The 24,585-nt window shown below is 36.1% G+C and overlaps 2 protein-coding genes across 2 annotated transcripts; both read right to left on the bottom strand.

The window, feature by feature from the left end:
- Positions 1-1,558: 1,558 nt before the first annotated feature.
- Positions 1,559-2,500, bottom strand: LOC133043147 (olfactory receptor 6C1). The gene has a single exon (XM_061123997.1). It carries the CDS (start codon positions 2,498-2,500, stop codon positions 1,559-1,561), a length of 942 nt encoding a protein of 313 aa, XP_060979980.1.
- An 8,279-nt stretch (positions 2,501-10,779) lies between these two features.
- LOC133043380 (olfactory receptor 6C3-like) lies at positions 10,780-11,718 on the bottom strand. Its single transcript, XM_061124185.1, has one exon. The coding sequence runs from the start codon at positions 11,716-11,718 to the stop codon at positions 10,780-10,782; it is 939 nt and encodes a 312-aa protein (XP_060980168.1).
- Positions 11,719-24,585: the final 12,867 nt, after the last annotated feature.

Below are 24,585 nucleotides of genomic sequence, written 5' to 3'. Positions count from 1 at the left end.
CATGGACTGCAGGACGCCAGGCCTCCCTGTCCATCACCAACTCCCGGAGTCGACCCAAACCCATGTCCATTGAGTTGGTGATGCCATCCAACCATCTCATCCTCTGTCATCCCCTTCTCCTCTTGCCTTCAATCTTTCCCAGCATTAGGGTCTTTTCAAATGAGTCAGCGCTTCGCATCAGGTACAAAGTATTGAAGTTTCAGCTTCAGCATCAGTCCTTCCAATGAACACCCAGGACTGATCTCCTTCAGGATGGACTGGTTGGATCTTCTTGCTGTCCAAGGGACTCTGAAGAGTCTTCTCCAACACCACAGTTCAAAAGCTTTAATTCTTTGGTGTTTAGCTTTCTTTATAGTCCAACTCTCACCTCCATACATGACCACTGGAAAAACATTAGCCTTGACTAGACACACCTTTGTTGGCAAAGCAATGTCTCTGCTTTTTAATACGCTGTCTAGGTTGGTCACAACTTTTCTTCCAAGGAGCAAGTGTCTTTTAATTTCATGGCTGCAGTCACCATCTACAGTGATTTTGGAGCCCCAGAAAATAAAGTCAAGCACTGTTTCCCCATCTATTTGCCATGAAGTGATAGGAACAGATACCATGATCTTTTTTTTCTGAATGTTGAGTTTTAAGCCAACTTTTTTACTCTCCTCTTTCACTTTCATCAAGAGGCTTTTTAGTTCTTCTTCACTTTCTGCCATAAGGGCAGGGAAGAAATTATTAGGACATACCTTATTAAAGTGTGCCATAAATAATCTCTCTGTTTATAAATGAAAATATTCACATTTTTCAATAAACTATACAGCATTTAAAAACATTTACCCAGATAAATAGTGAAGGGTCTTCCCTGAAGCTCTAGTGGCTAAGAATCCATCTGCCAATCCGGAGACACAAGTACAATCCCTGGGACAGGAAGATCCCATATACCATGGAACAGTTAGGTCCCTCCGCCACAACTACTGAGCCAGCACTCTAGAGCCCACCTGCTGCAACTACTGATGCCATGAACCACAATTAAGGAAGTCTGCATGCCTAGAGCCCTTGCTCCACAACAAGAGAAGCTAATGCAAAAAGAAACCCATGCACTGCAACAGAGTAGCTCCATCTTGCCTCAAGAAGAGAAAGCCTATGAGCAGCAATGAAGATTCAGTGCAGTCAACAAATAAATAATAGACACACTTTTTAAAAACTATAAAATGGTAAAAAGAGTTTCTGTCAAATATACTGTAAACAAAATTCATAAGGTTATATTTCCTGTGCTGAGTAAACTAAATATCACATCCAAACTCAAAACAGGAATTTATATTAAACAATTTTTAATTTAAGAAGTTGCAACTAACAAAATGTTCAGAAGAATGGGAGTCAGAAAGGCATAAGAAAAGTTGTTTAAATTGAATGAGAAATATATAAACAAATATGATTTTAAACTCCTAGGAATAAAAAGAATGAACAAGGCTGACAGGGAAGCCATTGTGATTTGAATAAGTTATTAGAATTCTTGATTATATATTTCTTAAAGTTGCCCTGCAAAACATCTCTAATTTATTATAGTACATCATTTAGTCTCCTTCTGAAAAATAGTCTTTCTTGCCATATCCAGGAAGGCTTGCTTGACTTGCTGATTCCGTAGGCTGTAAATGAAGGGGTTCAGCATGGGGGCTACTGAGGTGTTTAGCACAGCCACTCCCTTGCTCAAAGACACCCTATCCCGTGCTGAGGGTTTAATATACATAAAAATGCAGCTGCCATAAGAGATGGAGATGACAATCATGTGGGAGGAACATGTGGAAAAGGCCTTTGTCCTCTGACTAGTAGAAGGAATTCTTAAAATTGTTCTGATGATGTATGTATAGGACAGAATTATTAATGCTAAAGTGAACATTAGAGTAAACACAGCAGAGGAAAATCCCATCATTTCGAGGAAGTTTGTGTCTGAACAAGACAGTTGAAGCAAAGGAAAATAATCACAGGTAAAATGGTCAATAATATTAGACCTACAGTAATCAAGGTTTAAGAGCAACATGAGTGCAGGGAATATGATTAAGAATGAAACTAGCCAGGAAGAGAAGACAAGCAGTGTGCAGACTCTGTGATTCATGATGGTCATGTAATGCAGGGGTTTGCAGATGGCAATGTAGCGGTCATAGGACATGGCAGCCAGAAGGTAAAACTCAGTGACTCCCAAGAGAATGAAAAAAAATAACTGAGCAATGCAATCATTAAAAGAAATGGTTTTATCTCCTGTAATGATGGTGGCCAGGAACTTGGGTATACTGACAGTTGTGAATGATACTTCTAAGATGGAGAAATTTCTGAGGAAGAAATACATGGGCGTTTGGAGGTGGGCATCCAGCAGGGTCAGGGTGATAATGGTCAGGTTCCCAGTGATGCTGAGCGTGTAGGTGATGAGCAGAAAGACAAAGATCACAACCTGAACTTGTGGGTCATCTGACAGTCCCAGGAGGATAAACTCTATTCTTTCTGTATGGTTCCTCATTCTTCACTTGCTTGTTTGCTTTTCTCCTTCCAGGAGATCTACAAAAGAAAGCACAAGGAATATACTAGAAGAGAGGATTACCAAATATCCTAGTGTAGACCTAGAATTTGATGAAATTAGTATGTCGTTTCACCTTCAGGGGAAATTTAAAGCAAGTTGATAATAACATTGATCCTTAAGTGTCCTCTGTTTAATAAGTAAAAAAAACTCTTTGATTAAGGGAAGTTTAAAACTGTAAATATCACAAAGCTTGTAGGGCAAGAATTTGTTTCTATACTTTTCTGACACCAAATACTACCTGTGAACTTTCAGAAACATACCCACCAGGTTTCATGAGGATTGCCTTTGTGCTAGTTTTCCTCCCATGTAACTTAAAAGCTTAATTATATTGAGAATCTTTAAAATGGAAAAGATATTGCAATTTTTAAATAAAAAATGACTATTTTGTCCTTGGCTTCTCTGGTGGCTCAGAGGTAAAGTACCTGCCTGCGATATAGGAGAAGCAGGAGAAGCAGGTTTGATCCCTGGGTTGGAAAGATCCCTGGAGAAGGAAATGGCAATCCACTCCAGGATTCCTGCCTGGGAATGGAGAGAGGAGCCTGGCATGCTCAGTCAACAGGGACGCAAAGGAGTTGAACACAATAGTGACTAAACAACAGCAAAACAGCCAATCAAGTTTTGTTAACACCCAGTTTTTTCCTTTTTTTAAGATTTTTATATGTGAACCATTTTTAAAATCTTGATTGAATTTGTTAGAATTTTTTTTTTCTGTTGAGGTTTTTTTGGCCATGATGCATGTGGGATCCTAGATTCCCCATCAGGAATCCAACCAGCACCCCCTTCATTGGAAGGCAAAGTCTTAACCACTGGACCACCAAGGAAGTCTTCATTTTTTTCAACTCTTACTACCTCACTGGAAGTCAGAAATGCTAAAGTCACTGCCACTGGCAACTGCAGGTTTTAGAGATAGAGGGGGAAATGAGATAGACAATAATGTAAGCTTAAGGTTGATATCATCTTAATCCCTGGCAACATTTTATAATATTACAGCATAAGTATGTGTCATCATTATGGACTTTATTCTCATACAACCTATTTCCCTTTATATTTAAAATATTACTTATATGCTATTATTATGCTGATGATTAATAAGTAAGATAATTGCCCTTCAAGAAAGCAAATGTTAACTGCAGTGCAGTTACTTTATAATGTTATGTTTCTGGTGTATGCAAAGTGAATCAGCAGTATGTATACACGTATCCCCTCTTTTTTAAAAGTCACAATGCAATATCACTTCACATCTACTAGGATGACTATATCAAAAAGAGAGGTAATAACGAGCATTAACAAGAATGTGGAGAAATTGGAACTCTCATACACTGCTGGTAGAAATGTAAAATGGTGCAGGCACTTTGAAAGACAGTCTGACAATTCCACAAAGCTGTTAAACATAGTGACTACTTGATTCAGCAAGTCTACTCCTACTTAAATACCAAGAGAATAAAAATATGTGTCCACACAAAAATTTCTATAGGAAAGCTCATAGCAGCATTATTCATAATAGCCAAAAAGAGGAAACAACTCCAAAGCCCCATCAATTGATGATTGGATAAATAAAAGGTGTATCCAAACAACACAATATTATTCTGCAATAAAATGAAATGAACTACTGGCCCACACTACCAACATGAAAGAACTTTGAAAACATTCTAAATAAAACAAGCCCCTACAAAGGAAAAAAAAAAAAAAAAAAAAGAAAGCAAATGTTAATAATATGTTTATTAGTATATGTTTTGGAAATAATGAGTTTTAATTTTTCTTTCTTGGGGGGTAAAATTTAAATGATATTACAGAAGACTGAGGATATGTAGGTTTTAATCCAATTCACTTACTAAGTCTGAAAGTCACTCAGTCCCTTCATGCCCCATCTATAAATACACACTAACATAAGTCTATCTCATAAAGTTATTTTGACCATTAAGTGAGCAAATACATGTGAAGCATTTTGAAAAATGCTTATCATTTAATAAAACCCATATAAGGCGTTGTTCAATGGAGAAAACATTCCCTAACCACCGAGCTGACAACATTTGGGATTTAGATGTTGTGCTATGTAAAAACTTATGTCTGAGATACGCAGTAGTGCATAAATTTAGCACCAAGGGAGTCACGTGATAACAATAACAGCAAAGGCAACGAAAACAGAGGAGAATCACCTGACTGTAGAGTGCCTGTCGGGCATTCTGGAAAGTGAATCTTATCCTCACTCTTCCACTTTGGGTACATGGTCACTTCTCCCAACACAGTGTATCTGCCTTCTCTACTCATCACTGCTCCCCTACTTTCCACAAACAATCCACTTCTCTCATCTTCAGCTAGGATTTGATCACCACATTTGAGGCATGTTAGATATTTGCCAAGACATCAGCGTTGCTACCAGTGGCCTCTTCATTTCTCTGCTCCTCATTACTATTAGTAACCTTTCTGAGAAAGACTGTGAAGGTTGTATTAAATAAAATATATGTATGTGACTAGCATACAGGGTAGAATATTTGAATGATTTTCAAATCACCTTCTTCCTTATTCCCGAACAGATGTAATACTCATGATATGAGTTCTGTAGGAATTTATATTCACCCTTTCAAACCCACCTCACATACTACAGAATCTCTTGTGAACTCCTCTCTGGTCTGTGTAGGACCAAGACTTACCTTCAAAGCTATGGCAGCATGATCCAGTGCCTAGTCTAGTGAGAGTAGATTTAAGATAAACACTTAGCTAAGTAAGTAATTAATGCTGTTTGTTGTTGAATTTCATACTGCAACTAAGTGCAACTCGCCATTTTAAGCCAAATTCTAGACTATATTTCATGTCAGTTCTACCTTTATTTATAAGATGTATTTTCCTACTTTACCTGCTTTTTAGGATGCATTATCTGCTTAAGTTGAATATCCTGTATTGAGTAATTTATAACAAAGAACATGTAAAGGAAGCTAAATTTTTGATATATGATTTAAAAATTGTAAAATATTATTTCAAAATTAATATCCTTAATTTCTTTACAATTCATTCTTTTAATGAACTCTACTCTTGCTCAGTAACATCACTCTTCCTTCATCAGAATTTGCCTTTCATTGACAGCACTAGTTTTTCATAACACTTTGAAGTCACAAGGTACATTCTCATAAACTGACAAATTTTGGTTTCAATCTCAAGATTGAAATTTATGCAATAACCTACAGGCATTGGAGAGTCAGGTTTCTTTTAATTATATTACTATTATATGATGAACTATGTGTCATTGCACTGTGTTTTTAAGCCTATTTCAACTTCATTACATATTCATTTTCCTCTTCCGTTTCCTCATAATTTTAATTATTTGATGAACTTATAATATCATGATTTACACTTTTTGCTGCTGACTAAACTTGAGACAGAATGTATGAAGCTGTGAAGAAAGATGTTAGTAGACATTGGAAGAATTCATATGAGCATTACTGGTAATGGACACTAACATAGTCTTATAGGACCAGAGAAAACAGGCTTAGGCAAACTCTAGCAAGAGACAATTTAATAGCATAAAATTGGAAGTGGTATATGAAACTTTGTATGTAAAAAAAATTATGAAAATGCAATGGATTTTACTCATTTACTAACATCAAATAAGCCTGATAAAAATTTATCAGCATTCATTCCTTCATTCATCAGCCTTTTGAGAGAAACACATTTCAGTGTTTAACAGGGTACATAAGATTCCAAAAGATTTAAACCATCCAAGGGATGTATTCATGCAGAATATGAACTATATCTCCAAGTATTTAACTCATGTTTTAAGCTTTTATTTCTGAACGCAAGTCTATGTTTCTCCCCGGAAGTTGTGGTTTAGGTTGCTAAACTTTGTATTTCCTTCCACTCATTTCATAAAAATTAAGTCTTACTTCTTTTCTGAGAATCCTTGAGACAGACTCTTTGAGCTATTCAAAATTAAAATTAGCAATATTATTTCTAATTTGTTAATAAGATGACTGCAAATCATTTTCAAAATGTCATTCTGAAAATATTCCTGCTTCCTGCCCTTCCTAAACCCCCATTATCATGTTAACATTGACAATGAAACTGTAGATAAATGTAGGATTTCTTTGATACCCAACTTGAAAAAGAGACCCATATTAATGAACACATTCTTTTTAAAGCAACAAAAGATATTCCTTTGAGAGACTGAGATAGGCATCTTAGATTGGGTCCATTTTATTTCTGGTGTGCTTTGTTGTTTTGAAAAATGTTTTTGTACACTGGGAGGAAAAATCTCTTAGTAATGCAATGACTTTGAAGGCATAGTTGGTACAACTTTTACTGCATCTACTAATTCTCTCTTCTTCAGTTAAACTTCATTGCAGGTCATTAGACAACTTTGACAAATCATACCAGAAAAACAATGTGCTTCATTCATCATATCATTATTTCTTTGTACTTTGTGAGTTTAAAGGGTATGTTAGGGTTTAGGTTAATGCCGTAAGAAAAGGGCAGTTGTTTAATTACATGTTTTATGTAACATTTAGTTTGGCTTCATATTATCCTGGACACTACTCAGTCATTCTGAACTTTGGGCCATGACACTGGATCCTTTAAGAATTTGTCTCATCTTGAATGAAGCTATGACTCCTCAAGTGAACCAATCAAGTGGTTGGAAGGATTGTTTCGTTAGATTTTTTTTTCCCCCCCACAATTATTTTAGAGGACTATTTCTTTGAAGAAATCTGATTAATTTACATTTCTTTATTTCAATAGGGATAGGCAGGTTCATTTCTCAGCATACGTACCAGTGTTCACAGAGACAACACAAGAGGAAAAAGAGATGATAAATCACATTTAATAAGAAGTCCAGAAATAGTATCATTAATATCTTTGGAGGTTTGTGGTGAATATCAATTCATAACCTCACCCTTTCAGTTCATTTGTTAGTGATCTATAATTTGAACAATGAAGGGAAAGTAAATCAACAAAAATTATTACTACTATTATGTTAAGATTATTAACATGCTATTAATTCCTTAGTTATAGCATTCTAGGGTAAATTTTTAATCACACAAAATATATGTGCATTGCAGTAAGAAAAACATGAATTAAAAATATAAATGGGCCATTAATGGATGTATGACTCTGGATGAGCTAATTAATTTTTTTTTGCTAATTAATTTTTTAAGCTTCAGTTTTCTGTGTTTAAAATGGAGTTGAAATTTCAAAAGTATTTCTTAGAAATAATTGCAATAACATAAATGAAATTATTCTAAAATCATGTGACAATATATGTTAAGAATACTAATTTTCTTTATTTTTATTTACTTTAATTTTCTTTTGATTGTAATTAATTCTCAACACTGGGAAGGATAATCATAGCAATTATGTTTTAGAAAAAGGTATTACTTATTTCAGTGAGATAATAACTTTTGTATTTTATTTCATTTAGCCCTTATAACATACCTATGAATCTTTAATCTTTATTCCCAAATAAATAACTAGACTAAGTTAGGTTATGTACCTTAGATGTATTATATACCTAGCAAAGAATATACCAGAAATTAAAGTCTATTCTGTTAAACAAATTACTGCAAAGCCTATATTCAGTTAGAAACAAACAACAGAAATAATAACCTGCCTTTATTTAATAGTGAGGGCTTCCCTGGTGGCTCAGTGGTAAAGTATCTGCCTGCCAATTGAGGAGACACTGGTTCGATCCCTGGGTGGGGAATATCCCCTGGAGAAGGAAATGGCAACCCACTCCAGTATTCTTGACTGGAGAATTCTATGGACAGAGGAGTGGGCTATATAGACCTTGGGGTCACAAAGAGTTGGACATAACTGAGTGACTAACACTTCCACTTCCACAGCAAAGTGAATCAGTTATACATATACATACATCCACTCTTTTTTAGATTCTCTTTCCATCCGGGTATTGCAGAGTATTGAGTACAGTTGCCTGTGCTGTATAGCAAGGTCTTATCCTATTTAATTTGTTGAGATGATAAGTAATAAATCACTGATAAAATCTGAGAGACTGTCACTGCTATCTATTTGCCAAACTTACCTCTGATTTTTGTATTAGTTCGCTAACATTCGAATGGCTGCAATGTAAACATATTAGCAATTACCATGGTTGTAATCCATTTCCGCAAAAAGCATTTCTTCTCATTGCACAAATTTACTTTCCATTGTCAAAGTTTTTGTCTTAAATTTCTCTTTTGTTGTGAGAGGAAATGTTTATTTGACAATAGAGAATGAGAAAAAGTAAATATACGCAAGATAAAAAAATATCAGGTGTTTAAACATCCTCTGGAATCCTTTCTGTATAGATTTTAAGTAGCAAAAGCTACTAATGTTTTATCTATTCTCTCTCCTACAGGCTCAAGGGACCTAATTCAGCGAGTTAAAATTGCCAAAACAGAAATGTGCACAAAACACGAAGGAATATAAAACATAAGACACATTAGTATTGGAATTAGAAAAGAAAGCTTGAGAACAGTATCCAATGAGACCAAAACAAGCAAACAAAAAACAACACTAAGTGTGAAGCCTTTTCCCTTGAGATCATTTTTAGACTGATATTAGCAACCAATTATGTTAATTCCAGTACTGATTTCTACCCAGTACTCCATGTCATTTTTTAAAACTAGTAATCTACCACATTTAACTAACTACATTCATTAACTCCATTATTTTTAATCTGTCTTCCAACAAAAAATTGTGTTACCATTATACTGCTATACATTAAAAGTATAATAGTTTATACTTTTTTCCTACTCCTTCTGTTGCTCAGCACAACAGGACTTGAAGAGTATCTTGTTTTGATTAAAGCTTTAATCTGTATGCCAAGCATAACTTTAGGAGTTAGTACCTTGGGTAAATAGACTATAATTATATTAATATAAACACACCCAAGCAAAATGATGGGGGTGAAAGGCAATAGAATCATGCAGGTCCTTAGTAAACACTGTGTAAAATTTGCAGGTCCTTACAGAGTTTCAAACAAGTATACAGTCAAACATATAAACACTTTTTGTTTGCCTTTTCAAATTGAGCCATCATATTGGTTAGATTGGATGGAGAAGGCAAGGGCAACCTACTCCAGTATTCTTGCCTGGGAAATCCCATCGACAGAGGAGCCTGGAGGGCTACAGTCTATGAGGTCACAGAAGAGTCAGACATGACTAAAGAGCTGCAGCAGCATTTATTAATTAGGCAAATCACTCAGGCAAAACACTCACATTTTCTGGGCATCTATTTACACATTTGTGTAAGAGGTAATCATGCCTAATTTGTCAGACAGCCTGTCAGACGGCTCAGTGGTAAGGAATCCGCCTGCCAGTGCAGGAGATGCAGGAGACTCGGGTTTGATCCCTGGGTCAGGAAGGTCCCCTGGAGGAGGAAACGGCAGCCCACTCCTGTGTTCTTGCCTGGGAAATCCCATGGACAGAGGAGCCTGGTGGGCTACAGTCCATGGGTTGCAAAAAGTCGGATGCAAGTTAGTGACTGAGTACACGTGCAATCTGCCGTATACCTGTAAGATTGCACAAGATATGAAACAGAACATACTTAATTCAGCATACATAATGGAATGAATGCTCTCTATAGAAGAAATGCTATTCAAGAAATTCCTGTTAAATTTTCAGGTGGCATTAGAGTCATGGTAGCTGTCTAACTATTCCTTTTTATGTATTTATGTAAAAATGTAGATACATAAGGAGAGTATATCAAATACACATATGCCTTCAGCATAACTAAGAATTATGAGATATTATGAACTTCTTGTTATCTGAAAGTAGGAAAATAAATATCCAAGTACATCAGATGAGTGGAAAGAACTGGACAGATACTGTAGATAGTGTGCAAAAAATGTAGTTGTTGATTATTTCATATCTTACAACTTTAAGAAATTGCCATATTAGTACCAAAAGATAAAATTTAAGAGTAAGCTGATTAAAACAATGTTTACTCCTTTAGAAATTACCATATTAAATATTTTTATTAAATATTATATTTTTATTATTCAGAATAATGGATAAAACAATTTATGTTCTAAAGCTACTGGTTTTCTATTTGGAATTGCAAGTCAGTGATTATATGGAAGCTATCGATAGCTTGAAAGGAAGACATAGCATAGTTAATTCCATTAAAAAGGAAGTTTGAGCTAATGAGCTCAGCAGTGCAGATGATATCTGTGAGATGGAGCTAGGTGGATACTGTAGAAGTTAAATTGCATTCATTCATGTTAATAAACACTTTCATTTATTTTTAGAAAATATCACTTTATGAACCAAGTTTTGGAAAGCTTGTTTTACTTGCTCGTTCCTCAAGGTATAAATAAAAGGATTTAACATGGGGGCAATTGAAGTGTTGAGAATAGCTACTCCTTTGGTCAATGAAGCTCTTTCTTTCGCTGAAGGCTTGACATACATGAATATACAGCTTCCATAGGAAATGGAAATGACAATCATGTGAGAGGAACATGTGGAGAAAGCCTTTTTCCTCTGAGTAGCCAATGGTATTTTCAAAATGGTGCTAATAATGCATATGTAAGATAGAATCACTAATGCCAATGTGAAGAGCAGAGTCACAAAAGCAAAGTAAAAGCCAATCGTCTCTAAAAGCCACGTATCTGAGCATGAGAGTTGCAAAATGGGGAAGTAATCACAAGAGAAGTGGTCAATTATGTTGGAAGCACAGAAATCTAGCTGAAGGATAAGCATGAGTAGTGGAAAAATGGTAAGAAATCCCCCTAGCCATGAACTAAAGACTAGCAAGATGCAGATTTTCTTGTTCATGATGGTGGTGTAATGGAGAGGCTTGCAGATGGCAACATACCGATCATAAGACATGGCAGTGAGAAGGAAAAACTCAGACACACCCATGAAGATGAAGAAAAATAATTGAGCCAAGCAATTGTTATACGAAACAGTCTTGACTTTAGTAATGATTGCCCCCAAAAACCTGGGGATAGAAACACTGGTGAATGTAATCTCTAAGAAGGAGAAATTCCGGAGGAAATAATACATCGGAGTCTTTAGATGGCAGTCTGTTAAAGTGAGGATGATGATGATTAGGTTTCCAGCAACACTCAATACATAAGCCAGAAATAAAAAGATAAAAATGACAACCTGAAGCTCTGGGTTGTCTGATATGCCCAAGAGGACGAATTCTGTCAGCATTGTGTGGTTTCTCATACTGAGTTTACTGTCTTTAAGCCAAATCTGTTGGTATAAAACAAAACAAAGAATAAGTGAATAGTAAAAGAATTGAAGATTTAACTATTGGAATTATTAGCTTTCATTAAAGGAAGCACTGGACCTTTTTCCCTATAAGAATTTTTGCAATATCCACTCACTCCTACTAAAGCAAAATACTTTACACATTGTCTATTAAAGAGAAAAATCTATTTACAGGTCTATGTTAAAAGTCCCCACATTAGTGATTTGACATAAAACCTTTGCTGCTGCTAAGTCACTTCAGTCGTATCCAACTCTGTGCGACCCCATAGACGGCAGCCCACCAGGCTCCTCCGTCCCTGGGATTCTCCAGGCAAGAACACTGGAGTGGGTTGCCATTTCCTTCTCCATAGGACTAAATTTTCTATGTGAGCAAATATCTTTTAATTACATTTTCTACAACCCTATTTACTAGCCAAGTCTGTAGTTTAGATACTAAGACATTAGCTTCTAGTTGCCAGGATGCTGTGCTTATAGGATTGAAATATCTAATTTTGAATTATGGTTCTGATACTATGTACAAACTGTATTGGCTTAGAAGGCTTCAGTGGCAACTGATGACCCAATGACAATTCCTGAGCTTAATAATAGCTATGATTTTTTCTTTCTTAGTATATATTTCTTCAATATGCCCAAAATAAATAAATGTGTTTACAACCACATATACATAGAACTAGAATTGCCTTGCTTATAAATAAGAACAAAGTTCTATATTATAGGAAAGAAGAAATTAGAGACATTGATTAATGCCCACATAGAGCTATATCAATATTGCATTTCTATGACATACTGATCCTTTTATATCATTTTTACATCTCTTTAAATTTACAGTTGTCTCATTTTTTAAATTTTGCTATATTTACTCTTTTTACCCTTATGTGTCTGAGGACAGGACACAACACAAGAGGGAGCCTTCTGATGCCAAAATATCCCATTAACTTCTTTCTAGGAGGCTAAATCATTAGAATAAATAAAATTCTGTTTAAGATTTACTGTCTAGGAACCAAAACTGTTCAAAAGTAGTCTATATAATTTTTATTCATCTTGATCTCTCTTTATTCTTAGCAACCAGACCTGTATCTGTAAACTCTTATTAATATTTATTTTCTTTTTATAGCAGGCTCTAGAACAGTCAACAGGTGATAAGTATCAAAGCTTGTATAGTGTCTCCTTTTTTCTCTTTAAGTCCTTCCTAACAATCAGCATTTTCTTCCTTTAAGAATAAACATATTTTGCTATACATAATAGCAAAATTGGAAGATCAAAAGGCAGAAACTATTGCTGTATTTTGAACAATGATTGAAATATTAAAATACAAAACAAGTAATAGTAAATATGTTAAAGAGTAAATAGTAAATATGTTAAAAAGTAAATAAGTTAATTTATTCTGACAAACTTTTGGGTGGAAAAAAGGTGAAATACACATTTAAAAACTGGGAACACTCTTACTTTCTGATACATCTAATGATTCCAGTCAGAAATATAATCCCAGATTTTCTTTACTTAAAATATTTACAAAAAATTAGGAGATTTTTGGTCATTATCTCATCCTTGTCTCTATTATATAAAAGTATCTTACACGGAGAAAACACAGACTTGATTTCATGAATACTTTTCTATAAACTCTGCTACAAATTTTTTTTTTCCATTTCTTTCATCTTGCCATATAAAAGTAAACATTGTCCTGACTGAAACTTTAAGAAATTACTCTTGGAATCCTGAGAGTTCTTGAAGGAAAAGTTCAAGAAACACTGCTTAATGGCTGGAAGATAAAACATTTCAAAGCTCCCTGGATAAGATGAAGATTGACTATTACCAAAAGATTAAACAATGTTACCTTCTCTGGTCACTGCTTAAATCTCTGAAACCAGAGGGAAGATAGAAAGGGTATAAGGAGAAATAATTCAAGAAATGTAGTGACGTCATGACATACACTTTTCCAGAAGCTAATGAATAGAGCAGAATAAAAGCAAAAGGGTGCCAACCAGTTGGTTTTCCTGTGGTTGGACTTAATTTTTCTAATAAGCACATGGCACTCAGCCCACACTTGGGAGATAATTTATCCTCAGTTCCTTTGGGGTGGGTTGAATACAGGGCTGAGTTACACCACAGTGGACCCTTCACTAAGCGTAGTACCTATGTTTCATTCATTTTAACATCTCCAGCAGCACAAAGTAGAATGAATGAATAAAGAAGGCATTTTAATATCTTTAAAAATAAGAAGAGAACTTGAAACTTCAGTATTTTTCATTCTAATAGTTACACATGCTTAATGTTATGAGGATCAAGTATGAGAGAACCAGCATCAAATCAGCACTTTGTGACATATGAAATGACCCTCATGTTTCCAGATGAATTTTTGTTTGCCCTCAAAGCTTAAAATTATATAGTGTCAAATATTTGTACTGTGTTCTGCTACATATTTTTCTATATATTCAGTTACAAACATAGCCACATTCACACACTCAGAGGTACATTTTTTCCTTCTTACATTAATGCAACTTTATTACAGAAAATAATTGGCAATTTTCCTTTATTTTCAGTTAATAATATGTAATGGATATTATTTGTTGTCAAATTATCTAGACGGAACTCATTATAACGATTGCATAAAATACCAGAGGACACATACATATTTTGGTAATTCCATTGTTGACTGAGATTAATGGAATTAGTCTGCTACCAATTTCATATTATTGGTTACAATGCTAAGCCTATTTTTATGCATTTTTTGCATACGTAGAAGTATTAATGTAACATATATGCTAAATTTTGATAGATTCAAAATGTCTCTCCTACAGACATGAATGAACTCTTTCAGTGCATCCTAATCAGTACTGGATGCATTCACAAATTTTAATGGATGAAAATGACGCCACAACTAATTTAATAAAAAGATAATATCATAAAGACCACATCATGGTGCCTAGATGACTAGGTTTTGAGGTTAAAGAGAGTCAAGCTCTTTGTAAACTTTCCAACATGATTTAAGCTTTATGAGGTTGTTTTACCTGTAAAATAAGAACCCTAACAATCTTCATTCACAGTATACTGTAAAGATTAAAATGATAATATATAAATTAGCAAAAGAGTCACAACTCAGGCCATGAGGAGCTACCCCTTGCTCGAGGCCAGGGCGGCGGCTGAGAAGAGCTACCCCACGTCCAAGGAGCGGCGGCTGCATGGGCGAGGGGGGCTGAGAGGAGCTACTCCAAGTTCAAGGTCAGGAGGAGCGGCCTGAGGAGATACCCCACGTCCAAGGTAAGAGAAACTGAAGTAAGACGGTAGGTGTTGCGAGAGGGCATCAGAGGGCAGACACACTAAAACCATAATCACAGAAAACCAGCCAATCTGATCACAGGATCACAGTCTTGTCTAACTCAGTGAAACTAAGCCATGACTTGTGGGCCCACCCAAGATGGACGGGTCATGGTGGAGAGGTCGGACAGCATGTGGTCCACTGGGGAAGGGAATGGCAAACCACTTCAGTATTCTTGCCTTGAGAAACCCATGAACAGTAGGAAAAGGCAAAAAGATAAGACACTGAAAGAGAAACTCCCCAGGTTGATAGGTGCCCAATATGCTACTGGAGCTCAGTGGAGAAATAACTCCAGAAAGAATGAAGGGATGGAGCCAAGGCAAAAACAATACCCAGTTGTGGATGTGACTGGTGATAGAAGCAAGGTCCGATGCTGTAAAGAGCAATATTGCATAGGAACCTGGAATGTTAGGTCCACGAATCAAGGCAAATTGGAAGTGGTCAAACAGGAGATGGCAAGAGTGAATGTTGACATTCTAGGAATCAGCGAACTAAAGTGGACTGGAATGGGTGAATTTAACTCAGATGACCATTATATCTACTACTGTGGGCAGGAATCCCTTAAAAGCAATGGAATAGTCATCATGGTCAACAAAAGAGTCCAAAATGCAGTACTTGGATGCAATCTCAAAAATGACAGAATGATCTCTGTTTGTTTCCAAGGCAAACCATTCAATATCATGGTAATGCAGCCCATGCCCCAACCAGTAATGCTGAATAAGCTGAACTTGAACAGTTCTATGAAGACCTACAAGACCTTTTAGAACTAACACCCAAAAAAGATGTCCTTTTCATTATAGGGATCTGGAATGCAAAAGTAGAAAGTCAAGAAACACCTGGAGTTAGGCAAATTTGGCCTTGGAGTACAGAATGAAGCAGGGCAAAGTCTAATAGAGTTTTGCCAAGAGAACGCACTGATCATAGCAAACATCCTCTTCCAACAACACAAGAGAAGACTCTACACATGGACATCACCAGATGGTCAGCACGGATCAGATTGATTATATTCTTTGTAGCCAAAGATGGAGAAGCTCTATACAGTCAGCAAAAACAAGACCAGGAGCTGACTGTAGCTCAGATCATGAAGTCCTTATTGTGAAATTCAGACTTAAATTGAAGAAAGTAGGGAAAACCACTAGACCATTCAGGTACGACCTAAATGAAATCCCTTATGATTATACAGTGAAAGTGAGAAATAGATTTAAGGGACTACAGCTGATAGACAGAGTGCCTGATGAACTATGGGCAGAGGTTTGTGACATTGTACAGGAGTCAGGATTCAAGACCATCACCATTGAAAAGAAATGCAAAAAGGCAAAATGGTTGTCTGAGGAGGCCTTACAAATAGCTGTGAAAAGAAGAGAAGTGAAAAGCAAAGGAGAAAAGGAAAAAAATTCCCATTTGAATGCAGAGTTCCAAAGAATAGCAAGGAGAGATAAGAAAGCCTTCCTCAGCAATCAATGCAAAGAAATAGAGGAAAACAACAGAATGGGAAAGAGATGTCAAAAAAAAAAAAAGAAAGAAAGAAAGAAAGAAAGAGATGTCTTCAAGATGTCTTCAAGAAAATTAGAGATGCCAAGGGAACATTTCATGCAAAGATGGGTTTGCTAAAGGACAGAAGCAGAAGATATTAAGAAGAGGTGGCAAGAATACACAGAAGAACTGTATACAAAAAAAATCGTAATGACCCAAATAATCACGATGGCGTGATCACCAACCTAGAGCCAGACATCCTGGAATGTGAAATCAGGTGGGCCTTAGAAACCATCACTATGAACAAAGCTAGTGGAGGTGATGGAATTCCAGTTGAGCTATTTCAAATCCTGAAAGATGATGCGGTGAAAGTGCTGCACTCAATATGCCAGCAAATTTGGAAAACCCAGCAGTGGCCACAGGACTGGAAATGGTCAGTTTTCATTCCAATCCCAAAACGCTCAAACTACCACACAATTGCACTCATCTCACACGCTAGTAAAGTAATGCTCAAAATTCTCCAAGCCAGGCTTCAGCAATACGTGAATCGTGAGCTTCCAGATGTTCAAGCTGGTTTTAGAAAAGGCAGAGGAACCAGAGATCAAATTGCCAACATCCGCTAGATCATCAAAAAAGCAAGAGAGTTCCAGAAAAACATCTATTTCTGCTTTATTGACTATGCCAAAGCCTTCGACTGTGTGGATCACAATAAACTGTGGAAAATTCTGAAAGAGATGGGAATACCAGACCACCTCACCAACCTCTTGAGAAACCTATATGTAGGTCAGGAAGCAACAGTTAGAACTGGACGTGGAACAACAGACTGGTTCCAAATCGGAAAAGGAGTACATCAAGGCTGTATATTGTCACCCTGCTTATTTAACTTATATGCAGAGTACATCATGAGAAACGCAGGGCTTGAAGAAACACAAGCTGGAATCAAGATTGCTGGGAGAAGTATCAATAACCTCAGATATGCAGATGACACCACTCATGGTAGAAAGTGAAGAGGAACTAAAAAACCTCTTGATGAAAGTGAAAGAGGAGAGTGAAAGAGTTGGCTTAAAACTCAACATTCAGGAAACTAAGATCATGGCCTCTAGTCCCATCACTTTATGGGAAATAGATGGGGAAACAGTGGAAACAGTGTCAGACTTTATTTTTTGGGACTCCAAAATCACTGCAGATGGTGATTGCAGCCATGAAATTAAAAGATGCTTACTCCTTGGAAGGAAAGTTATGACCAACCTAGATAGCATATTAAAAAGCAGAGACATTACTTTGCCAACAAAGGTTCATCTAGTCAAGGCTATTGTTGTTCTAGTAGTCATGTATGCATGTGAGAGTTGGACTGTGAAGAAAGCTGAGTGCTGAAAAATCGTTGATTTTGAACTGTGGTGTTAATGAAGACTCTTGGGAGTCCCTTGGACTGCAAGGAGGTCCAACCAGTCCATCCTAAAGCAGATCAGTCTTGGGTGTTCATTGGAAGGACTGATGCTGAAGCTGAAACTCCAGTACTTTGGCCACCTCATGCGAAGAGTTGACTCATTGGAAAAGACCCTGCTGCTGGGAGGGATTGGGGGCAGGAGGAGAAGGGGACGACAGAGGGTGAGATGGCTGGATGGCGTCACAGACTCGATGAACATGAGTTTGAGTAAACTCCGGGAGTTGATGATGGACAGGGAGGCCTGGCGTGCTGCAATTCATGGGGTCGCAAAGAGTCGGACATAACTGAGCATTGAACAAAACTGAGGGATCGAACTCTCAGTTCGATCTCCCACATTGCAGGGAGATTCTTTACCAGCTGAGCCCCCAGGGAAGCTCAGGAATACTGGAGTGGAAGCCTCCAGTGGTATTCAATGGATAGGATAGGGTAGCCTATCCATTATCCAGCAGATCTTTCTGACCCAGGAATCAACCCGGGTTCTTCTTCATTGCCAGCGGATTCTTTACCAACTGAGCTACCAGGGAACCTGCAGTAGTGTATAAATGTTAATATTACTTTAAATTTCATATTCTGCAATTAATAGAGAGATTGAACATTTTTATTTCTATTTCTCATCCATGAATGGTCTATTTTAACCTGTGTTCACTTTTCCTTGGTTTTGTTGTCTTTTTATTTATTAGTAGGATATATCTGTTATGAATCATAACCCCCAGTCATATCTGTGGCAGGTTGTTTTCAGAGACAATCCTTCCTTTTTAATTTTTAATGGAGTGGTTCAACTCTGAAAGTTGTACAGTCTGCCATGAATTCTTGGTGACCTATTCTCTTGGTACATCCTTGCAAGTATTTTAAAATTCTATAAATATCTGCTTATATTCAACACTTCTATGACTTTGCTTTCTACATTTTTGTCTTTGTTCCATCCAGAATTTATTATTATTTGAGATATGGATTTTTTTTTTTTTTTTTTTTGCTTTTTAAATGAATAACTAATTGCCCTGACATCAGTGAGCTAGAGACAATATGAGAGTTTGGACAGTGGGTTGCTAAGAGCCCCAATGTCCTGTTATCCCCTGTTAGCAGATTCTGTCTAGCTCATTGTTCTCATTAACAAGATTTCTATGTCATCTTTCAGCTGAAAAAGTAACTGACTCAACTGAAATATTGCCTTGCCTTGAGAAACTCATAATTCTCATATCCCAAAAAAAGGAGGTTTCTTTGACTTCAGTATAAATAGTCTAATTATAACAGATTCAAAGTCCTGGAAGCTGGATCCCCTCCTTCCATTCAGACCTACTGCCTCACATACACCTTCACTTTTTCACTTGAGCATGCCTGTGTTTTTTGTTTATTTGTTTTAACAGTCTGATAATATGCTTCTTGGAAATGATTTTTTTGTAACTTCAATTCTCTTCTAGTCATCTGATAAATCTACTTTAACTTTATTCTTTATGGCAGTATTCCCTGAATCTTTGATTTTCCTAAACTCTTACATGTTTCCATAATGCCTTGTACTTCATCTTTGCAGTAGTGGTTATATTTTAATTGCTCACGTGGTCACATTCTCACTAGACTGTAAGTTTCACAGTATAAGTGGTAAGTTGCATGTGTGGCTATTTAAATAAAAATATAAATTAGTTAAAAATACAAACTCAAATCCTCAGTTACATTAATTTCATTCTAAGTACTCTAAAGTCAAATGTGGCTCATAGCTAATATATTGAATAGCACAGATTACAGAGCATTCCCATTAATGCAGATAGTTGTCTTTGACAGTTATTTCTCTTTCCGTTACTCTTGAAATATTGCTTAAGTTCATGGCATCTTTCTGGAACCAAGGCTCTGTGTGACTTCTGCTCTGATCTTATCAAATTGCTCATCATTTCTTGTATTGCTAGGCATTCCCTCTCTCTCTTTCTCACATGCACACACACACACACATACATGCACATATTTTTCTTTAAGGTTTTATCTAAATGTCATATATTCTTTGAAATCTTCCATGGTTTGCAAATCCAGGATTAGGTTCCCTCTGTTCTTTGCTCTCCTAAAACTTTGTACACTTTATCTTACTCTATTGTAATTACCCATATATATATCTTTTTGCATTCTAATGCTACATAATATGGAGGAAATGGCCTTTGTTTAATTCATGTTTATACATCTTAAGCCAAGAAAAGAAATGCAACCAAACTTGATTTATATATATATAAAATGTTATAAATATGTTTATATTTATATATATGTATACATATAAATTTATATATATATAAAATGTTATATATATATAAAAGTTTGAGTTATCCATATATATATACACACATATATGTTACTGTATATATAATATATATTACAGTATATATATAACTATATTTTGACTACTAATCAAATTTTGTTAAGAAATCTTTCCTGAATGTTTAAGATGGATATTGAGCTGTGCTTCCTCTACAGGAAGGAATATATATATATTACTGTATATATTATATATATATGATAGATATATATTACATATATTACTGTATTTTAACTACTAATCAAATTTTGTTAAGAAATCTTTCATCAATGTTTAAGACAGATATTGAGCTGTTGTTTCCTCTCCTCACAATTTCTTTTTCTGGTTTCAGATTCAGTTCAGTTCAGTTTCAGATTAGGATAATGCTAGTAAAAAGTTGGTGAATTTTTTATTGGGGAGAGATCTTTAACACACTTTTTAGCACACCTCCACACTTGAGTAGATGCAGGGCCAGTCATGCCTTCTTCAGTGAGCTTCTTAACTTTGTGTCTTTCAAGACTAGGTTCATTTCATTTGTTATCATATTTATGATCATAATATCATTTGTAATTTTTCCCTATTTCCTTTTAATGTCTGTGGGATCATGAATATACCTTTTACGTCATTATTGATATTAGCAGTTTGTGTCTCTTTCCTTGGTTAGCCTTGCTAGATATTAACAGATTGAATTAATTTTTCAAAAAAATAACTTCTGTTGCTCGTGCTATTAGTATCATATCCAAAAAAATTACCGCTAAGAACAATGTCAAGGAATTTTCTCCTATGTTGTCTCAGGGTTTCATAGTTCCAAGTCTTACATTTAGGCTTTCAATCAATTTTGAGTTAATTTTTGTTGAGTATTGTAAGATATGGGTCCACTTTCATTCTCTTAAATATTCAGTTTTCACAATTACATTTATTGAGGGTACATCTTTACACATTGAATATCCTTGACTTCCTCGTGAAATATTATTTGAGCACAGAGGCACTGGTTTGTTTTGAAGCACTCAATTCCGGTATCTGTGTGCATGTTTTTATACCTGTTCAGTTCAGTTCAGTTCTGTCGCTCGGTCATGTCCGACCCTTTGTGGCCCCATGAGTCGCAGCGCCGCCGGCCTCCCTGTCCGTCACCAGCTCCCGGAGTTTATACCTGGAGCACACTGCTTTGATTCCTGTAGCTCTGTAAAATAGTTCGACATTCAGAAATGTCATGTCTCCAGCTTTGTTTATCCTCAGGATTACTGTGGATATTCAGGGTCTTTTGTATGTCAGTGTGAATTTTACTTCTGAAAAAATACCATTAGACTCTTAATAGAGATTTTATTTAATCTATACATGGCTTCAGGTAGTATGGACACTTAAAATATTAATTCTGATAGTCCATGAACAGTATACTTTTCCATATATTTGTGTCTTCTTCCATTTTTTTACAATGTTATATAATTTGAGATCTACAGATCTTTCACCTTCTTTGTCAGATTTATTCTTAAGTATTTTATTGTTTCTGTGTTGTTATAAATGGAATTTAAATGTTACTTTTTTTCAGATAGTATGTTGTTATCATATACAAGCACAGCTGGTATTTGTATGTATACTTTTTATCCTGCAATTTTGTTGAATTTGTTGATTAACTCTTAACAGTTCTCTTGGGTTTTCCATATATAATATATCATCTGAAAAGAAACATTTTTAATTTTTCTTTGATTTTGATGCCTTTTATTTCTTTTTCTTTCTTGATTGTTCTAGCCAGAACTACCAGTACTGTGGTGAATAGGAGTGGTGAACAAGAACACCATTGCCTTGTTGCTAATCTTCAAGGAAAATCTTTTAAACCTCCTCACTGTGTATGATGTTATGCAATTGTCATATATGGCCTTTTTTATGTTGAGGTACATTCTTTTTTTGAGGTATGTTCTTTCGGTATTCAATTTGTTGAGATTTTGTTGTTTTCTGATTTTTCTTCATCTTGTTTCATTAGATGAAGATGTAATTAGCATATACATTATTTGAAGTTAAGGTGGTGGTGATGGTGTTCAGTCACTCAGTCATGTCTGACTTTTTGCAACCCCATGGACTGCAGCATGCCAGGCTTACCTGTCCTTCACCAACACCCAGAGTTTGCTCAAACTCATGTCCATTGAGTTTGTGATGCCATCCAACCATCTCATCCTCTGTTGTCCCCTTCTCCTCCTACTTCAGTCTTTCCCAGCACCAGGGTCTTTTCTAATGAGCTGGTTCTTCACATGAGGTGGCCAAAGCATTTGAGTTTCTGCTTCACCATCAGTCCTTCCAATGAATATTCAAGACTGATTTCCTTTAGGATTGACTGGTTTGATCTCCTTGCATCCCAAGGGACTTTCAAGAGTCTTCTCCTATGCCACAGTTCATAAGCATCAGTTCTTCAGTGTTCAGCCTTCTTTATGGTACAATTTGACTCACATACATGAAAAGATTACCACAATATGTTTAGTGAAAATCCATCATTTCATATCAATTCTAGATTAAAGAAAAAATTATTTTTCTTTGTGATAAGAATTCTTAGGATTTACTCTCTAAATAATATTAATATGCAATATACAGCAGTGTTAAATATAGCAATCATACTATACATTATATACATTATACATATATACATTATATACATTATACATATATACATTATATACTCCATATACATTGGTAACTATTTAGACTTATAACAAGAAATTTGTACCTTTGACCACGTTAGTAATCATACAAAGACAATGTATTATTATTGCTTATATTCCAACCATGTGCATTTCATCTTCATGACTCATTTATTCTGTAAGTGGAATTTTGTACCTCTTCACCTGTTTCAACCATCCCTTAACCCCATTCCATCTTTTTTCTCTGTATCTATGACACATTTCTGTTGTGTTATATTTGTTCATTTGTAGTTTTTTTAATATACGTCACATGTAATTCAAATCATATGGTACTTATTTTCCTCTATCACATATATTTCACATATAACACGCTCTAGGTCCATTCATGTTATCCCAAATGGCAATATATCATTCTTTTTTATGGCTGAGTAATATTGTGTTTATATTTTAATCTATTCATCTATTGATAGGAGTTTGGGTTGCTTCCATATTTTGACTATTGTGAGTAATGTTGCAGTGAAAATAGGGGTACATGAATCTTTTCAAAATAGTGTTTTGTTTTTAAATACAAGAAGTAAAATTGCTGGATCCTATGCAAGATTTATTTTATTTTTTTTCTAGTCTTTTACCTTTATTTTATAGGTGAAGAAATGTGGATATAAGAGAAAGAAAGAATCTTGCCCAAATATTAGTAATAAGCAGCAGCAAAACTAAGGTTCCTAATCCAGTGTTCTAGCTGCCTGGCCATACTATTTTTAATCCTTTTAAGAAGATCCAAAATGTTTTCCATAGTGACTGCACCAAGTTACATTCCCAGCAACAGTGCAAAGAATTCCCTTTTCTCCATATCCTCACCAACACTTATTTTTGTTATCTTCTTAACGACAACCATCTTGAGAGGTGTAGATGATATCTAATTGTGGTTATGATTTGCATTTCCCTCTTGATTAGTGATACAGAGCACATTTTCACGTGCTATTGATCTTCTTCCTTGGAAAATGTCTATTCAGGTCCTATGTCCACTATTAATTGTTTGTTTATTTTTATGTTGAGAGGTCGAAGTCTTGTGTACTTTTGGATATTAATCTTTTATGAGACTATTGTTTGCAAATAGCTTTTTCCATTCAGTGGGGGAGGAGCCAAGATGGCAGAGGAGTAGGACAGGGAGACCACTTTCTCTCCTACAAATTCATCAAAAGAATAACTGAACGCAGAGCAAACTTCACAAAACAACTTCTGATCGCTAGCTGAGGTCATCAGGCACCCAGAAAAGCAGCCCATTGTCTTCGAAAGGAGGTAGGACAAAATATAAAAGATAAAAAGTGAGACAAAAGAGCTAAGGACGGAGATCCGTCCCGGGAAGGGAGTCAGGCGGCATTGGTTGGGGTAGGGTCCGGGCCTGAGTGCCCTGAGAACAATCGGAGGGAGCTTCTGTGAGTTGCCAACTTGAACTGTGGGAGACCAAAAGAGGGAGAATAAATTAACCGGCCCGAACACACTGCCGGCTGTTTGCAGAACAAAGAGACCGAGAAAGTCCAGAGAAGAGCTCGCAGGCTGCGGACCGGCCCAGCCCCGCTGGAGGCAGGAGGCAGGGGGGAGGGGAAGGTCGCGGCGAGACACAGGGCGCGGGCGGGGACTGGGGCTGGGGACGCGGAGGGCGGAAGGCGCGTGCACCCGACTGGCGCCA

Source organism: Dama dama, chromosome 22 (genome assembly GCF_033118175.1).
Source record: "Dama dama isolate Ldn47 chromosome 22, ASM3311817v1, whole genome shotgun sequence".
Classification (NCBI taxonomy): Eukaryota; Metazoa; Chordata; class Mammalia; order Artiodactyla; family Cervidae; genus Dama; species Dama dama.
The sequence above is the reverse complement of the archived record's forward strand: the minus strand, read 5'-3'. Positions and strand labels throughout refer to the sequence as shown.

What these genes read in the sequence shown, in the direction of transcription:
- LOC133043147 (XM_061123997.1), bottom strand. Translation starts at nt 2,500, where the DNA reads ATGAGGAACCATACAGAAAGAATAGAGTTTATCCTCCTGGGACTGTCA.
- LOC133043380 (XM_061124185.1), bottom strand. Translation starts at nt 11,718, where the DNA reads ATGAGAAACCACACAATGCTGACAGAATTCGTCCTCTTGGGCATATCA.